This window comes from Pogona vitticeps, chromosome 3, assembly GCF_051106095.1.
Source record: "Pogona vitticeps strain Pit_001003342236 chromosome 3, PviZW2.1, whole genome shotgun sequence".
In the NCBI taxonomy this organism is placed as follows: domain Eukaryota; kingdom Metazoa; phylum Chordata; class Lepidosauria; order Squamata; family Agamidae; genus Pogona; species Pogona vitticeps.
The window spans coordinates 205188931-205209274 of NC_135785.1; the positions used below are offsets into that span (position 1 = coordinate 205188931).

A 20344-nucleotide genomic window follows, 5' to 3' on the forward strand; every position below is an offset into this window, starting at 1 on the left:
TGTGGAACATTGTACAGCTGAGAATGTAAAATGCTGCATTCGTAACACAATTACACAAAAATGTTTTTGTTCCTAATTATAAAATATATGTGAAGACTTCTTTCAGACTGTTCAGCTTAACTGGGTGTTTTAATGGGATGTTCCATAGTCTGGAAAGGCCTGTTCTCCAAATGCAGCGGGCATGAACTGACAAGCCATTGTTTTGCCTTCAAGCGCTATTGGCAAGGGTGTTGTCAGTCAAACTCTGTGAATCTTCCCCAACTGGTATGTGTCATTCCTGATTTGGAAACAAGCTGAGACCGTAACATGTCATCTCTGAATCACCTCCTTTTGTTAGAGTGAACTATAGGCATCTCAGCTTGACTTGCAGCTGATTCTCACCAGAGAGGGTGGTTATCTCCATATACTGTACTGCAGCTGTGTAAGGCTAAAAAAAAAAAGAAGCCATACGTTCCCATCAGAAAAATGGACTCTTGCACTTAATAACCAAGGCCAGGCAAGCTCTGAATCAGCACAAAATGCATCCTGGATGTATTATGGGTTGGTAGCTTTGCTATGACTTTCCATACATCTGTTGATTGCCCATCCTCCCACTCCATTTCTGGTGCACTTCTCACTCTTCGAAGCAGAAAGGTTAAATTCGCCATGTTTTCATTCTCTGCTAATTAAAAAGTGAGCCAAAGGCTAAGGTGATCTGACTCCCTTTGTTATGCGTGATTCCAATAACTGTTATGAAATGGAAGCAAGTTGAATGCTGTGTTGCAAATTGTTGTGAAAGAATGCAAATGGAGAGACAGCTGACAGAAAAAGGTGCCTCTCCGTTCTTATCTTTAAAATCTGACAGACATTTAATATTGAGGTCATTTGTTTATAGCTGGTTTCAGTTGGTGGGAGTATTTCTCCTTTAGGGCTAAATACATAATTACTTATATGTATGTTTCCATCTACCATTAGCTACTGGATGTTAGCTTCTGATTTTGAACAGGTATGACTTTAATATGCAACTGCAGTGTCCACAGTGCTTGTGAGCCTGTAAACATTCAAAGTGCCCCAATGGCTAAGAACTCAGGAGTATGCTTTTAACCATTGGCACTTTATAGTATGACTAGTACCAATAAATTACCTTCCCTTAATTGTCTTTGTAAAGCATTTGTATTATGTTTGGCTTCTGGGAACCAGGGTTACACATGTTGGGTAGTATAATGTATTAGATGTTATAATGGGGTTTAGAGTGGGTATTTAACATATCAGTTTCTTAAGTAGAAATGTTTATGGTTTTAGTCTCCAAGCCTTTGGGTTAAAGTGGCTATTAGTTTTAAATAAATAAAATGGTCCTTTGATTGAACCCTCAAGAGGCTGGAAGTTGCAAGTACCCTGTGATGGTTTTGCTTAGGGTTTTGCTTCATTCTTTGCCATTATAACTACTCTTCCATGTACCTAAATGGCAGCACGGCTGACTTTCTGGGGGTGGGGGTTCTCTTTGCTGGGGTTGCCCTCAGCTAGTGAGTATATAAAAGAGAGAGGAGAAGGCAGTTATGGGGTTAGAGATAAGTTCCTGACATCAGAAGGAGGAGAGGTTTAGTCAAAGTCAGCGGAGGCAAGTCACTTGTAAAGGGGAGTGCCATGGTGTGCTTTCCTGGGTGAAGTTCAGAAGTGGAAAGCTCCTTGCTTTCGTACAGCTCATAAAATACATTTTATGCCTCACTGTGATCTTATGAAATTTTTTGCATCTGCTTCCAACAGTGAAAGATGAAGAACTCACAAGCTAATAATTGTAGATAATCTCATCTTCAAAAGCCTGACTATTACTTTTAATATAGTAGAATGACATAGCTACCTGTGTGGAAGCCTACAACCAATTCAGCCCAAGGAAAATATCAATACAGTAATTTCAGATTGTTGCTTCAGAAATGGGATAATAATGTGATGTCTTAATTACTAATACTTCACATTTAGTTTTGTTCACTTTGCTGTCTTTCTCCTGAGATTTCTTATGTTGAATGAGTAAGTCATGGGCATAGATTTAATTGTGATTGTTTGGTGTTCAGGTCTCACATGAGTAAAAAGAACACTAACGTTGGAATGACACATTTAGGATACCATTCTGTGTTTCAGCTTCAAACTTTTCTCAGAGCAGGCAGAGGGATTTTTAAGAAGCCAAGACAGCTGTAAGATCTTTATTGAATAATGAAATCTGAGTGATATTTACAATATAATTCTCCTTCTGAAGTTTGAATACCAAGATTTTGTGTAGTTTATTTTGAACGCATCATTGTATGTGTGATTAAGTGAGCTTAAAAAGTTGAATCAGCCCATTATCTGTAGGTGTGACTGGCTTTTCTCAAAGTGTTGTTGTAGTTTCTGTCACAATTATTTGATAATGGTATGGGAATAAACCTCTCCGTGTATGAAGAGCTAGAAGATGGGCTAGTACAGACAGCAGGTTTCCATACAGAGGAGCCATCACAGTTTCAAACACAGTTTCAAGTGGCAGGCTAAAAGTGGAAGCATTTAAATAAATCACTGACATTTGTTTCTGTGTTTTGCATATCATGGCACCCTGAACCTGACACTCTGTCTTGTTTCTCCCCCAGCAAGCCAGAGAGATTATTCATTGTTATGTTTTATTTCTCTATCTTGTTGTAAAAAAACAACATGGAGTGCCATGTTCAGAAGTCACAACAGCCTAACCACATGTAGTACATTTATAGTTTATGTTGCTTTTGGTTACAACAGGAGTTGTTGGTCAGACAGCACCACCTTTTCATTATAAATCTGTATAAATGCAATATGGTTGCGTACATATTACACGCATGTGCATGTTGTCTTCATACCACACATGAAACCTACTGTAGATTCAAACCCCTATGTAACCACAGACTTCATACATTGTATGGAACCAACCAATCAGCTAGTCAAAGTGATTGGTATTGCCAATTTTTATGTTTCTCTTTTTTCCTTGCCTCTGCAATACATTTTACTGTGGCGTGGCCTTGACTGATTGCAGATTCTAGATTGTTGAATTGTGTGATATGTTTTGGATGGTAGCTAGAGTATCTCTGCATGGGGGACAATGAGGCTAATAAGTATTATTATTATTCAAAAACACCAGGTGCAATCAAAATTATAAAAGAACATAAATTGGTATTATATAACAGATATAAGTTTTAACCAAAAACCTAAGTATCTATTGAATATCGGCACAGTATGTGTGCTAGTCCTATTATTACCATTTTTGTAGCTCCAATAGTACGATTTATGAGATCTGCCACTGCTCATATTACTGTGCGAAATTTATTGATATTGTTCCCAATATGATGATGATGATGATGATGATGATGATGATGATGATGATGATGATGATGATGATGATGATGATGATGATGATGATGCAGCACAATGACAATTATACATTCATTGCAGAGTTCTAAGAAATCAATCTGTAGCACATACTACTCCAGGCTTAGTTTGATTCTGGTGTGAGAGTTGTTGAAATTCCAATAGAACTTCTTAAAGATTTCCATCTTGTGAAAACAGCTTGTAAAATAGGCATTGATGTGTCTTGTAGAGAAGTAGATTCCTTTGGGGACTGTAGGGTCTCAGGAAGTATTGTCCTAAGTCAGCCTTTAATATGTTGGTATACCATGCTGCCTTGTGGCTGTACATGGCAATGCCATGGACTTGAAAATCAAATAATTGTGGATGAGGACAAACCTTTATAATACCAGAAATGCAAAGATCAACTACAGATCATCAAGAGTATTATTAGATGGGGGAATTCCCCTGCCAGCTGTTTTTTCTCTCTGCACCCTACATAAATTATTAGGTCATCTGGCATCAATGTTATATTTGTTACTTTTAGCAAAATAGAGATATCTGGTTAATATCTCCAAACAGTGGAAAGCCCAAGAATGTTTACTTTGCGAGTTTGGGTTGTTAGATGGAAGACCCCTGGTTTCAACTCCTGAGTTTTGTCTGCATAGGTTTGTTTCTCTGTATTCATTAAGGGTATCATTAATTAGTTGTAAAGTTCCTCTAGTTTTTCTCTGGGAGACATGAAGTTGGTCCAGTCAGTCTCACGTCTGTAACACTGGACTTGCTTCTAAAGCTGTGTGGAGTTATTTTCTGCATGGCTGAGAAAACACAACACAAAATGCTATATTCTGGGCAGGAATGGCCTTTGTAGGATCTTTCGTTCGGGAGTGCTGAAAACATGCTTGTGCACCAGTGTAATTTTTATGCATTGTAAATATTCTTTGAGCCACAGCTGGCAGAAATAAATGTCTAGGTCAAGCTAAAACAGCCTTTCTCGAGCTATGGTGGCTGAGAATTTTTGGCATTTGTTATCCAACATAACTGGAGGGCATCAGGGTGAGGAAGGATGATTTAGACCAGAGATTTTTAATATTTATAGATGTAATGGGGAAGAAGTACATTGCCCAAGACAGAATGTTATGCAAGATGTGGGAAGAGTAAGAGTAGGCACAGGAAGCCCAAGTGACTTATGTTTCTTATCTATGTCTCTTTGGATGTTAAAAAAATGGAATCACTTTTCTTCCCCCTCACTCTCGGTAGAGAGAAGCATATCAGTGTTGGGCAGACTTTCATGGAGATCCATTTTCCTCTTTATTGTTTAGGATGTTTGTAAGGCTAGGTGTAAAGGGATGAAGTGATGGCTCTGGTTCACTCTACTATGTGCTGGAGAACAAGAATGGTATGTGGGAAGGAGTGCAGCTGACTTAAAGCATAAGAGCTTATTTTTTTATATACATATAATGTATTTTACAGATAGCAGGGGAAACAGTCTCAGTTTTGAGCCTTGCATCTTTCTCATTAGTCTCTGCACAAATTCAAGCTTATCTTAGTATATCTGTCCTCATGGTCCCTCAGAAGCCAAAGAAAGGATTCTGGGTCGAACCTGGGAGGAAAGAGCATCGTTTATTTTACAGTGACTTGGCAGGGAGCTCCCAACCTCAAGTCAAGCTTTCTTCAGGCCGGCACAATCCATTTCCTTTTTTCTTTGACTTTTCCTGGTGATTACAGTATTCGGCTTCAGCCTGTTGCTTCTGGAGCACATGTGCTAAAGTGGCTGAAGGGCGATTTCAAATCTTTAGCTTTTCTCTTGGGCTGCTGTATTTTTCAGTGACTGGTCAAACCTGCTGTTGTTTCAGGTTGGGTAATTGAAAAAGCCCCTGCTGAGCTGGTGTTCTAGGCATTTGAGACTTCAGGAAGCCTGCTTCTTGAGGGGGGCAGGGGAAAAGCAAAAATGAGCTTTAGAGTAGAGGAGGAGGGAGGAGGAGGAGGAGGGGGAAAAGAGAGAATCTGACAAACACACCCAAATGACCCATCTCCACTTAGCATGAAACTGAACAAGTTACACCCACATTCTGAGCCAGAAGCGGAATGAAAGGCTCACTCATGCTTCCTCATTTTTGTCGCTGGATCGGAGTGCTCTGTGAAGTGAGACCAGAGAATATGTCTGTGCTACAGTTGAATGGTAAGCAGCTACTTTGATTTTTTAAAGATCTTTGATAAATCTCTGGTTGAATATAGTTTATGTAGCTCTGTTTGCAAACAGGGCACTGTGTACGCATCTATGTGTATGTGTGTGTATGTGTGCACACGAGCGAAGATACTTGTGTTGTGGTATTGGCAGCGTGCCATTTGAATTATAACCTGCATGGCTCTTTCTGCTGGAGAGGAAACACAGTTGGGGACAGAGAATACGTCATTTTCTCCCTATTTTTCTAACAAAATGTAGCTTGAAGAAAGGTACTTTTTCAGTGTTTATGCAGCTTTGCTAAGCAATAGCAGAAAGAGCACATGTTTTTTGAATGTCTTGTTTTAAAAAGTTTGATTTAACAAGAATGAAAGACGTGATCCCTGTATTTCCAAGGAGATGTAGGGGTGAAGGAGAGAGAGAGAGAGAGAGAGAGAGAGAGAGAGAGAGAGAGAGAGGAAAAGTTTCATTTTACTTTGTAAAAATACACACCTTCCACAAGCTGACTCCATAATTATAGGTTACCATCTCTGTAAACATTCATAAAGCAAATCTTGTGAAAGTTCCCAGTTTCAATCTAAAGACTGTTAGATTGTAGATAGCTTGGTTTATACGTTCAAGAAAAGACTGATCTGCTGTAATTGGGCTTCCAGGGTATTTCTGAATGCTCCAGACAGAGTACTCTGCTGGGCTACTCTGAGCAATCTTAGAACACCTGCTTCTTCTTCCGATTTCCAAGTATTTCTTTTCAAACGTCTTTCCTTTTGTTTTGGTGATATTAGACTATAGATAGCAACCCTTAGCATTGTATGATGATGATGATGATGATGATGATGATGATGATGATGATGATGATGATGATGATGATGATGATGATGATTATTATTATTATTATTATTATTATTATTATTATTATTATTATTATTATTATTTAATTTATACCCCGCCTATCTGGTTGGTGAGGACCACTCTAGGCGGCTAGGTAGGTAATGAAACAATAACTTTGGTGAGAGAACCTCCTTGGTTGGTGCTGCAGCAGTTGAGAGCAATTGTCCAGATGTTCTTTTCTGCAACTCCACTAGTGAGGGATTATGGGAGATATGGTTAACACATCTGGACAGCAACAGTTGCTTACCCCAACTGTACAGTCATGGTGGCCATAGAATCTGACATTAGAATTCAGTGCAATTGAGCCAGTGAAGAACCTCATCCACAGTTCAATCAAAGATGTTTTGAACTGTTACCTCTGCTTGTCAGCCAGTATTGGGAAAACAGATTATCTGATATTATCACTACAAATTAAGAAGATTCTGAATTGTATCTGCAGACATGGCACTTTGTCAACCTGAATAATTTCAATGGCAGACAAAATGTATTTTTATAGCTTAATTAAGCCATGCTGCTGCTGTGGGTGCTTCAGATTTCCTTATGCCATTTCATTAGATTATCAGAAAGCCCAACTGTCAAGATAGTTACTCATTTTAGAAATATTGTGTTCAGTGGCTGATCTAAATGATCGTGTGACATTAACAATTAAAAAAAATCTCTGGGAGATGCTTATACGAAAGTGCCATTCCATCTTGAGCTTAAAGGCAACCATCATTTCATGCTGAAAAGTCCCAAAATTTGCAATGGTAATTATGTGCTTGGGTATAGTAGCTGTTAAAAAGTGCATTCTTTGCAATCCACATTCTCTTCTTTGTCTAGGCCCTAGCTGTTCCCCCAAAAGGTCACTGCAGATTTTCTGCAAGAACAGCTCTCATTCTTTTCAAAATGGGCAGGAGGTGTTCTAGCCTGTTGATAGTTTTCATATCTTGTTCCCTTTTATGTGTTTGGGACTAGTTCACAGATTTTTCTTTCTAAGGAAAGGTCTGAGCAGGAGGTGTTCAGTGACAAAACTCCCTTGATGCTGTGTAGTATCGTTAACAGCTTCAGTAAAGCTGATTGCTCTTCCCCCATCCCACCCCCAATATCCTGACCCCTATACCATGAAGAGTGGGACATGACTAAACAACAACAACAACGACAAATACCACGCCTGCATCATCTAATACTGAAAGCCAAGAAAGACCAGCCCTGGTTAGTACTACTAAACTACCAAGGAATATTGGGGATCTCCAGGTAATGTTAGGAAAGAATCCTGCCTGACATTTTTGGAAAGATGTGGCTCGTCAAGAAAGTTGTAACTAACAGTTTTTGGGGCTTTGCTGCTCCATTGGTTAAGCTGGTATAATGTAAGACTGGTATATGCAAGAAGAGGGTGGAGGAATAAGAAGGAATGTCGGGGTCTGGATGCATGAGGATCATATTGATTCTATGGTGAGCCTGTTTCCTTCTGCCCAGGGAGGAGCAGCAGGAGGCAGTGCACTTAACAAGTTCTGTGTTAATGGGTTCACACTTTTCCAGTAGCAGATTCCAGTGGGCAGATTCATGCAGCACATTTTTGTGGTCTCTATATTTTGGTGCCCTGGATCAGATTCTGAGTCAACCGGCCCCAGTTGCAGCTCTGTCACTTAAACTAGATGGACCACTGATCTAACATGAAGTCTTATTTTATTCCTGTATTTTTAAAATATCAGAATATTAACAACTGTTTTAGTGTGTGTTTTGCTTCCAATATATGGTGTCCATAACTGTTTTTTCAAGATATATAAGATATTTAAAGAATAGTTTTTCCCAGTGCCACTCTGGAATCTCCATTGGGATTGGGCCAGTTGAGATTATCTAGAAAATGTGTGGCTGATTGAGTTGCAACCACTGCTGTTTGTATGGCCTTGAACAAGATGCATGGTCATAGAGAACAACCAAAATAAGGGACTAAGAGAGCACTTCTGAGTAGTATATACATCGAAAACCTTAGGTCAGTTGCCTTAGGTCAGAACTAATTTGAGGGCACATAATAATAACTATTGGTAAAATTAAATATTAGTAACTGGCCCAATTTGGGTATGAGAAACTATATTTATCATTCTGAATATGAGGAGATAATGGTCTTCAGGCTCATTCTCCCTTCCTTACTTCTTCATGAATAAAGGAGAGAAGATGTTTCCGGTCCAAGCCAAAGTTTGGAAACCATAGCCAAACCTTGGAAACAGACTTTGGGACATTACCATTTTTGAACTTCAACTCCCAGAATCTCCGAGCCACTGTGGACCCTATCTTTTGTAGATAAGTGGAGAAAGGGATGGTAGAGTGGCTAGAAAGGGAGCCAAGACAGAAACCTGCGAAGAAATACATAGTGTTTGTCAATATTACTCTTTTTGGACCATAGCTGCCTGAATCCCCCTACCAGTGAGGGAACTGTAGTCTAAAAAAGTAACATTTTCCACCTCTGACCATAGTTTATTCTCAGACTTGGTTAACAACTAAACTAGGACTCAGTTTATGTTTCATGTTTGAATTCAGTGATTGAACATACAAGCAAACACAATTAATTAGTCAACAGGAACAAAATCAACTCTCGTCTCTTTGTTAATTTATTTATTAATTTAATTTATATCCTGCTCATTTAGACCAAAGTACTCTGAGCGGCTAACAACATTTAAATAAAAAACAACAATATTAATACACTAGAATTTGGCAAAATAAGTTAGGTATCGACAGGAAGGAAGGCCTGTCTGAAGAGCCAGGTCTTACGTTGGCTGTTCAGACACATAAGACTTAGAGGTTGTTATCCCACAGTGGCTATTTCAGTGACAATCTTCTACTGAGAAGATGAAGACTCCCTTGCAGTCTGTCTTAGGGTGTTCACATCCAATTATGGACCTAAAAGAAATAAAGCGTTAGTTTTTGCTTGTTAGTCTAAGCATGGCAGTAAGCTGAAGAACAACCTCCCACCTCTTCTTGCTGTGAGTTGTAAACTTGCGGATTACTTTCCCCTGATATTCTTCTTAAACATGTACCCTTCTTTGAGAAACTCCACTTAATACACTGTTACCTTTCAGAGCAATCTACAGTACTCTATAGCAGTGGTTCCCACTTTTGGGTAAACCAGGTGCTCTTGGACTGGAGTTCCCAGAATCCTTTACCACTAGTTGTGCTGTCTGGGGTTTCTAAGAGTTGCAGGGTTGCCCAAGGTTGTGAACAACTGGTCTAGAGCACCTGATACTTATCAAGTTCTAGAAGGTGCTACAGCAGGCTTGTCCAACCCGCGGCCCACGGGCTGCATGCGGCCCAGGTCGGCTCGTAATGCGCCCCAGTGCAATTTTTTATTTTTTAAGATGCTGGGAGTTGTAGTTCCTGGCAAGGGGAGGCAGCCTTGACCCAGGAGAGAGGCTCTTGAAAAAGCACCATTTGGAGGGGGGACCTTTGGCAAGGAAGGAGGCGTTGGAGAAAACCCCCTCATAGATTGAGGAAACCTCCTCCCTCCCTTACCAAGATCATCATCCTTAGTTTGGTTGAGTTGCTGTTGGTGTGATCCCCAAGCAGAAGCTGAGAAAGTTGATGTGGTGTGATTACAACTCCCAAGTACCCCAGCAGCTGCTGCGGGGGGGTCTGTGTGTGTGTGTGTGTGTGTGTGTGTGTGTGTGTGTGTGTGTGTGTGTGTGAGAGAGAGAGAGAGAGAGAGAGAGAGAGAGAGAGAGAGAGTGTTTCTGGGCGTTGTCGTCCCTCCCCAGTTCTTTTTTCCATCCCAGAAATAAATAAGTTTATTTATTTATTGTGCTCCCGCCTACCCTGGGTGGTTTGCGATAAATACAGCACAAAGCCGAACCTGACAATATAAATACTCTAAACAGTAGCAAGTAAGTTTAATATGTTAACAATGTTTCCTATGGGTTTTTTTTTTTTTTTTTGATGAGCAGGTATCGTTACTGTTATTTTATTTTATGTGCGGCCCAAACCAAATTTTCATCTTAATGTGGCCCATGGAAGGTGAAAGGTTGGACACCCCTGTGCTACACAGACTGTTGCAACATCTGAAAATGGAACAGATTTATTGTGGCGAATACTTCCCTGCAATAGATTGAGCGTGATCACTCTTGCCTGTGAAAGCTGTTGCCACAGTTCACTTTTGAAGTGCCAGGTTATATGTTTGTTGTAAAATGCATGTAGACTGAAAAGACTCAAGAAGTGCTATTTTAATTACAGCGTAGTCTCACAGTATTTACATGTGCTTTATTCTGAAACCTGATCATGCAAGAAAACCTGATACCAGCAATGATAAGACTATGTAGATGAATGCCTACTTGTAGACAATTTGAATTTTTAGGCAGTTTGATTTTATAATTAAAAATAGTTGCAACAATTTAAGTAGGATCCTGTTATGCAGCAAAGTTGCAAATGGGTAGGTTAAATCTTGTTTTCTTCAAAGTGTTTTCTTGGATATTTGTGTATGTGAGACAACTGTAAGTTTTATGGAACAATGACCTATTGCAAAATGAGAAGAATAAATTATTAACAGATTAGGTTGTTTCAGCATCCTACCTGGCCTGGCCCTTACTGAGGGAGGTTAGAATACAGGCTATATAGGATTAACATAATCAAAAGATAGATGCTGGAACACCAGATGAAAAAGTAAACAAAGTAAACAAAGTCTGTAAGCCTTTGAACATAGCATCTATTCTAAACTTTTCATGCAACTTGTCTTTGAATATTTATTCCCAGCTATAACTACTCAGATTCTAATGAAATATAAACAAATGGGAAGCTTTCTGTTCTCTAGCTCAGTAGGTAGGTATGCTTCTTGATTGTTTGTTTGCTGCATAGGACAAGGCACAAGGCTTTGAAAAAATTGAAATACCATACAATTTTAACACATTCAGTCCTAAAGGCATTTATTTTACTAGACGTCTGTTGAAAATACTGTACAAAAGTGAGGAAATAATAATGAATCTCGCTTTGTATGAAGGTCTAGAATACCTTGTTTTTAGATATTTTGGGAAAAGTTAGGCATGGCAAAAGACAATTTACTCTTAATAGAGGAAGAATTATTTATTAGTAATACAGTTACTTGTAAGTATTTGGTTTTTTGGGATAATGAGAATGTAATAAGGTGTCATTTAAAAATAATGTGACTACTAAGGCTGAAATTACTTTTACTGGTGTAATGCATAAAATGTTTACTTACTTTTAAAAGTTACTTTAATGGGCATTTTATGAAGTGCATTTTTGGAGGAACTTTGATGGGAATATTCCATGTTAGTTCCATTCTCTTATCCAACAAGTTACCTTTTTGACACTGGAAAAATATCATAATGAATAACAGGAGCACATTATTTTTATGAAGTAACTTTCCAAGCAGGACTAGGCTTAATTTTTGTCTAGTAGATTCCAGAAAGAATCTGTTTGTTTAGCTCTTTCTTAACTATCATGTCCTTGTGCTTATAAATGTGTTGAGACATTTGCCATCTATCCTTCTCAAAACAAAGGAATAGTAAAAAAAAAACCACTCTTGTATATATTAATTTTTACAGTAATCTAGGTTAATCGTATCTCACTGTAATAGAACCTATCGGAGACAAAGCATATGAACCTAATGTAGTATGGTAAGGATAACAGGTAAAGGTCTGTGCACTAATAGTGATTAAGAGTCATCCCACTATGAAGGAGCATGAGAGAGCAATCACCAGTGGCAAATACAGAGGGGCAGGAAATGGAAAAGGTCATGCCAAACAAATCTTACTGCCTTCTTTGATAAAGTAACTAAATTAGTGGACCAAAGAAACACAGTGGATATAGTATACTTAGACTTCACTAAGCCGTTTGATAAGGCAGACCACAGTCTACTTCTGCGTAAGATAGAACAAAGTGGGATAGACAGCACAACTACCAAATGAATTTGCAGCTGGCTGACCAACCACACTCAATGTGTGAAACCACATCTACGTGGAGGGAAGTGTGCAGTGGAGTCTGTCAAGGTTCTGCTTTGGGTCCAGTGCTCTTCAACTTCTTCATAAATGACCTGGATGAGGGGATTGAAGGCGCACTCATCAAATTTGCTGATGACACAAAGCTAGGGGGAACTACTAATACTTTGGAAGATAGACTCAACATTCAGAAGGATCTAGACGGACTTGAACATTGGGCCCTATCCAATAAGATGCAGTTCAGTGGTGGGAAAAGTAAGATCCTGCACTTAGGCAGGAGAAAGCAGATGCACAGGTACAGGATAGGTGGTACCTGGCTTAACAGTAGTATCTGTGAGAGGGCTTTAGGTGTCCTGGTGGACCACCGCCTAAGGATGAGTCAGCAGTGTGCTGCAGCTGCCAAGAAAGCCAACACAGTCCTAGGCTGCATCAATAGGGGGGATAGAACCAATATCACGGGAAGTGATAGTACCACTCTATACCATGCTGGTGAGGGTGCACTTGGGGTGCTGTGTCGAGTTCTGGTCACCACAATACAGAAAAGATGCTGAGGCCCTGGAAGGGGTGCAGAGAAGAGCAACAAAGATGATAAGGGGACTGGAGGTTAAATCCTATGAAGAATGACTAAAAGAACTAGGTTATGTTTAGCTTAACAAAGAGACGACTGAGGGGGAGACATGATAGCAGTCTTCCAATATTTGAAGGATTGCTACAGGGAAGAGGACATTAATTTATTCTTCATTGAGCCTGAGGGTAGGACACGAATCAATAGGTGGAAACTCGTCAGAGGGAGATCCAACCTGGAAATAAGGAAGAATTTCCTGATGGTGAGAACCATTAAGCAGTGGAACATCTTGCCTCCTGATGTTGTGGGTGCCCCATTGCTGGAAGTTTTCAAGAAAAGATTGGAGAGCCATCTGTCCAGGATGGTTTGAGATCTGGGATGGTATGAGGTCTCCTGCCTTGGGCAGGGGGTTGGACTAGAAGACCTCAAACGTCCCTCCCAACTCTATGACAATTCTATGATTCTATGATGGATATTGCATGTCCTCCCCTGTGTCTTGTAACTTAACCTGCTGAGGTGATGTGGAAGATTATTGCCACATCATTAGTTGTTGTTTTTAAAAAAGATTCAGCAGCTAGTCTGGCTGGTTTTTTTTTTATGCAGAAAGAATGGTGATGCTGTCATATCTTTTTACTTCAGCAGCAAAATACAGTGCAATGGTCAACCCAGTATAAGAAAACACACTTTCTCTTTCACTCCCTAAAAGAGGCTATCTTCCCACAGATGCTCTAGCATACACTTACTGCTTGTTGACAGCTAGTTTTGATTGCTATTTATGTCTGGCTATTAAGACAAGCCAACATTTATGGAGCCCTAATTTGTGTTTTCTTCTTTCAGATTGTTTTGAGGTATCAATATACACTGTTTTTGGCTAGCATTAATTAAATGTAGGTGTGTAACATAAGGAAATCTCCCATATGAATGAATTTGGACTTCCTCCAGGTGACAGTAATGAATGACAACAATATTAGTTTCTACTGCCGAATCAACATGTAGGTGAAATCTGAGGAGTGTTTTTTGCCATGTTGTAATGTTTACTTTAAGGACGTGGTGGCGCTGCGGGTTAAACTGCAGAATTCTCTGTAGGTCAGAAGACCAGCAGTCTTAAGATCGAATCCATGTGTCGGAGTGAGCTCCCGTCGCTTGTCCCAGCTCCTGCCAACCTAGCAGTTCAAAAGCATGTAAAAATGCAAGTAGATAAATAGGTACCACCTCAGTGGGAAGGTAATGGCGTTCCATGTCTAGTCGCGCTGGCCACATGACCACGGAAACTGTCTTTGGACAAACGCAGGTTCTACAGTTTGGAAACGGGGATGAGCACCGCCCCCTAGAGTCAGACACGACTGGATTAAATGTCAAGGGGAACCTTTACCTTTAGCAATATTTATTTATTACTGTGGAACTTACTCAAGTACATTTTGAGCAATAAATCTTGCACTGACCTTGCACTGAAGTCTCTCTTTTTAAAAAGCAGATTCTGAATAATTCCTGAATAACTTTGTCCAGGGTCTGTTCTATGATACCAACATAAAACTAACTTAACTCACTAGAAGAGCTTAGCCTGAAACAGTTGCATTATTTATTAAACTGACATCTAAGCAGATCATGGCCACAGAATAGATTCTTCATCAGTGTTTGGTCTGGTCTTTCTGTACATATAGCAGATGCCATCTTCATATGCGGGAGCAGGCTGTTGTTTTGACCATGAGAGAGCTCTAATAAAACCCATTTGACTTGCTTTCCTTGGTAATCAGTTGTGCAGCAGTAAATTTTGAATTGTAGGGTTCCTGGGCTTCTAAAGCCATCCCCGCTGCCCTCTGCCTCACGTCCCCGCTGTCTCTGCCGCTCCAGGAATCATCATCATAGGCATCCTTCAGTCTCGAGAGACTATGGTAACATGCTCTGAATCGAGGAGTGTCCTCTCCAGAGCATGAAGCCCGGGTAAGGTAATATGGAGGATAGGCTGTTACCCAAGCAGCAAATCCCCCCTCTCCACATTGCTGAAATGGTCCAATGGAAAGACAAGAGCCAATACAACTGGTTCCAGCAATGTCGCAGGAGTTGGCAGAAAGACACATGCTGCCTTCGGGACTCCAGCTCCGGAGGCTCCAGGAATATAACTGAATATAACTGGTAGCTACATCTTTTCTGAGGAGTATACTAGGTTCAGTTCAAAACTGGTGAATTCCACAACATATTTAGAGCTGAAATTCTATACCAGATTACCTTGGAGTAAACTCCATTGAAGTCAGTAGGAAAATTACTGTGAGGATAAAAAGAGGTGGGAGAGAAGAGCCGTGGGCTCCCTGGAACATCTTGAAGTAAGTATGAGGTTAGAAATGTAAGTAAATAGATACAATAAAATGATTATAAAATAAATGTAGGTGTGCACCAGGACGATCAGGAATGAGTATGTGCCCTTGAGCTCAAAATTCGTATTAGCAATTCTGTTGAGAATGGGAGGCAAACTAGACAAACCTAGGAGAGGCTGGAAATTGTGTGTGTATGTGTGAATGCAATGAGATGAAAGAAACTAAATATCCCAAGTCTTTACATGTTACACTCCTTTTCTTCAGTTGCACAGAGTACAATGTTCCAGTCACATATTTATATGGAAATAATCATGATTAGGTTTCCATAATCATGATGATTGTATATAAAGCTCTGGCTTGAATACTGTATGCCATATGTTAGAACAAGAGAGTTGTGATTGGTGTGAAAGGTCACAGTAAAACAAATGTAGCTTTTAAAAGTTGCCAGCAAACTTCATTTCTTCTTCTTTTCTTTTTTCTTATACATGCTGAAACAGACTAATACAGTTTCCTCTTTGAAAATCTTTAAAATACATATCTCTCACTATATCTTTTTAGCACTGACTACCTTGAAAGCCTTGGCTGGTCCCCCAAACTGGGATTTGCAGGTACTTTGAAGTTAAAAGGTCAAATACTAGCCACCACAGCCAAAATGTGATGGCAGTATCTCTTTCAGAAATAATTTAGTGTTGTTTCATTTCTTGCAAGCATGTGCAGTGTCCAGTTGTACATAGTCACTTAATCTAGGCAGTGTGGCAGTCACCTTTGTAGTTATTCTTGTACAGGCATGACTTAGAATCTAGAAATGAAAATGTGGATCATGATGGCAAATATTTGTACCTTCCCATTTGGTTGAATGAAGAGTGGGATCATAGCCATACAGTAAAGTTAGCCTAGAGATGGCTATGAGCATTTTCTCTGAGATGAAGAATGTAATTTTGTAAGCATGTAAAAACTTAAATTGGTTTGATAACATATATCATACTGTGCTGTCTTCTCAATTCAGCATGGAATTGTGAACGTCAACATTGGCTAATATAATAATAATAATAATAATAATAATAATAATAATAATAATAATAATAATAATAATAATAATAATAATAATAATTTATTGTCATTGTAAGTATATACACATACAACGAAATTCACAGACACCCAGAGACCAGACACATGCACACACATAAAATTCCCAAACACTCCCCACCCACTAAAAGTCCCCCACTAAAAATACAAACATCTATATAGATAGAAACACAAGAAATCTGGATTAATTAAAATATGCTACAGATTTATTGGGTTCATAGAGTGACTAAGAAATTCTTAAGTCAATGAATAAAGAGCAATCTGTCTGTCTGTCTGTCTGTCTGTCTGTCTGTCTGTCTGTCTGTCTGTCTGTCTGTCTGTCTGTCTGTCTGTCTGTCTGTCTGTCTGTCTGTCTGTCTGTCTATCTATCTATCTATCTATCTATCTATCTATCTATCTATCTATCTATCTATCTATCTATCTATCTATTTATTTATTTGATATCCCACCCATCTGGTCTGGTCGACTACTCTGGGCGGCTTCCAATAGAAGTATATTTATTGGAAGAAGTCCAAGAAGTCATAAAACATAGGATGCAGTACTTTGGTCACATGATGAGAAAGAGAAATTAGAGATTTTTATAGCTGATCATTCAGGCTAAAATAAAGGAGAAAAGAAGTCCAGGAAGTCCAGGAAGGAGAAGAATTTATTGTCTGGTTTGAATGCAGTACAATAAAATTGTTCAGTTATGCTGCGTTCAGAGTCTGAATGACCATGATGAGGCACAGTTTCTGGTTGAGAACATGATACAGTTTGGGATAAAATGTAAGCTAAGGGGTTCAACACAGCCACAAAGACTAAAGCATTGCTAAATCACTAGCTAGTGAGGATGCATTAACTCACAAAGTTTCCATTTTGAGAGCTATGAGTTTTTTGTGGGTAGGGCATGGGGATCGGTAGGAGGAGTTATAAAAAATGAAGGGGGGGAAGGAGGTACAGTATTTTGATTTGACTTGGCTTATAACTCCCATTCAGCACAAAAGACACCTACAGTATCTCTAATACCTGTTTGATAATAACATTTGTTCATATCAATGGCTTTGCAAAATTTGTTCAGATTTTTTAGTCTACAATGAAATTGTGACTTAAAGTTACTTGCTTGACTCCTACCAAGTAAGCTTTCAGAAAAGTTCATTAAAGCTAAAGCAATTAATTACTTACATTACTAGATTAATTCTTATTTTATTCCTCAGACATATCCTGTCTTCCTCTGTGAAACGGGACTCAAGGAAACTTAGGGTAAAATAATGCAAGTGCATAAAATGAAAAGAAGCAATGCAAGTTTGAAACAAAATTTGGAAATATACCAGTGAAAATATACAGTGGTGCCTCGCATAGCGATCGCTCCGTTTAACGAAGAAATCGCTTTGTGACGATGTTTTTGCAATCACTTTTGCAACCACTTAGCGATGGTCCCTATGGGGAAAATTCGCTTTGCGATGATCGCAGGGAAGCGATCATTGCAAAGCCCCCATTTTCAGCCAGCTGATCGGTGGTTCCAAAATGGCCGGCGGGTAAACAAAATGGCCTCCTGCTGTGTTGCATCGCTTTAGAGGCACCGGAAATAGCCGCCCCATTGAGGATTTTCACTTAAGGTTAGTTTTTAAGCCCATAGGAATGCAATAATGGCGTTTTAATGCGTTTCTATGGGCTTTTTATGCTGCATCGCTAAGCGAGGCACCACTGTATATGGTACCATCCAGATCTGCCTGAATACAAAAAGGTCTTGCCTGTCTCTAGAAAGCTAGCAACGAAGAAGCTACTCTAGGGAGTTTCATAACCTGGAATTGGCACCAAGAATATCCTGTCTTCCATCTTTGCCGGTTGTGCCACAGGAGGTGGTGGGACTGAGGGAGCGACTTTGCAAACGTTAGAAAGGAATAATGAGTTCATCCCCATAACTGGTAAGCAGTTATTCAGAAAAAAGTATGGTGTTGATGATGGTAATGTCCCACTTAGCAATAAACCCAATCATGTACTGTATAAGAAAAAAAAGCAAATATATCATGGCAGCTTCAAAGCTAATTTGTGCTTTTTTAAAAGGTTCTCAGTGTTTCATAATTTTTTTTGTTATTTTGAAGTTCTGTGTCTCCCTAATGTTGTGACGAAATAACTAATCTGCATATTTCTAAATGGCTTTGCAAATTTGAGATGAGCATATTTTCAGTGGTGTTACGAAGCACCAAGGAAACCAATCCTTAATTTTTTGCATGTGATTCAATACAAGTAACTTACTAAGAAATGAAACACTACAGATTGTATGATATCACCATTTAATTAAAAAAATAATAAAGATTGCCAAATTTGATTAGTTAAGTTTTCCATTTCCATCCGTAAAGAACCATGTGTTTTCTGCTTCCATGAGTGTACTTCATGATCTGTGAAAAATTTTATGCTAAATTACTATGGGAGTGCTTCTGTATTTACTGCTCCTTGCAAACCTTCAATTAGAGCCCACTTGTTACAGAGAACAATTTTGTTAGTTTGTACTTGTTTCCCTGGACTATCTTGGCTCATATCTATTGATGTCTGAAGCAGATCAGAATACCCATTTAAAAACTGCTTAGTTAACAGGTATGTCTTATTACTGAGAGAGAGATTTCGCTTGGAAGAGATCTGTCATGTCACTGTACTTTGTTCATACAAAACAACTGGATGAACAACAGAAGCTGCACTTATACTATGCTCAGAGAAGCAACATGGCCCAGTCTGCTCTCAAGTGGATGTATTTTCATATAAGAATATTTTGAGACGTTAGAGTAATGATAGCTTTGCAAATAAGAGCTGGAACAGAACATTCAACAGTAGACGTGAGCCTGGCAATCTGAAGAGCTGAAAATCAATACATGTGCATTGGGCGCATGGTACAGTGTTTGGGAGCATCCTGCAAGCAAGACTTCGCTTTGTCTACCAGTCTTATTCTGCATCTCCTCTTTCAGCTGCTGTCTTTCTTTTCTCTGGTACACAAGCAAATGTTTGCTGTCGTGGCTTTGAAGAGGAGTGCAGGGAAAAACATGTTAGGGGGAAGGAAGAATTCCTGTCCCCACTCATCAGGTCTCCACTTCCTTCCACCAAGCATCTAGTCTGGCCCTACGTCAGTACAAGATGTCTCCCTACACATGCCAATATGAATAATTGGTAATCTAAAAGGAAAGAGACAGGTTTTGCAAATTTTCCAGGTTTTTTCACATGAAAGGGATTTTGACTTGTTACAAGCAAGCAAAATAATGGTTTATCCAGACTTCAGAAGATTGTTCCTTGGGCCACCTATCCTGCTGCCTGCATGGTCTCTCTATGTGCTGGCTAGAGGATTCTGGGAACTCATTAAAAAGAACTTTTACAAGCTCTGGAATGATCACAAACCTGGATTATATATGCAGGTACCTTCATACTGCAAAATTGTTTGATAAACTTTGTTTTCCTCATGCAGAAGGTTTATTGTTACATCAGGTGAATTGTTTATATACACTTCACCTGATGCCCACCATCCAGTGCAGTGACTGCAGTGAGGCTGTTATATTCCCGCTGAGAGTAAACAGAAATACCTTTTTGGGTTTATTATTGTGTTTAACTTCAGTGGGGAAGTGAGCTGATAAGAAACACCCTTCCTCCCAGATGATGTACTGTATGTATACCACATTTAGAGTTGCATGTTGAGGGATACAAATAATAATAATAATAATAATAATAATAATAATAATAATAATAATAATAATAATAATAATAATAATAATAATAATAATAATTTATTGTCATTGTAAGTATATACACAGTATACCATACAACGAAATTCACAGACACCCAGAGACCAGACACATGCACACACATAACATTCCCCAAACACTCCCCACCCACTAGAAGTCCCCCACTAAAAATACAAACATCTACACCTCAGGCCAAGTAACACAGTCCAACTAATTATTCACTACTGGTGGTCTTTAAGCTCATTATTAATTGCAATTATAGCTCTAGGATAAAAACTATTTAGAAAATGTGTGGTCCGAGTCTTAATTGTTCTGTATCTTCTGCCAGACGGTAACAGTTCAAAAAAGTTATAAGCAGGATGGGAAGAGTC

At 39.2% G+C, this 20344-nt stretch overlaps 1 protein-coding gene across 4 annotated transcripts in view; it reads left to right on the plus strand.

Annotated features, from left to right (window-relative positions):
* Positions 1-20344, plus strand: part of TIAM1 (TIAM Rac1 associated GEF 1) — a 261371-nt gene that overhangs the window by 97780 nt on the left and 143247 nt on the right. The window contains exon 1 of one of the 4 annotated variants that reach the window (XM_072994077.2): positions 5295-5497. The exons of 2 other annotated variants lie outside the window; for them this stretch is intronic. Coding sequence is in view for 1 of the 2 variants with exons in the window: in XM_072994075.2 (XP_072850176.2) it covers positions 5404-5497 (94 nt within the window). In the remaining variant the exon portion in view is untranslated. Of the gene's footprint in view, positions 1-5294; positions 5498-20344 lie in introns of those variants that run through there. One more of the 4 variants, XM_072994075.2, reaches the window with a different exon arrangement.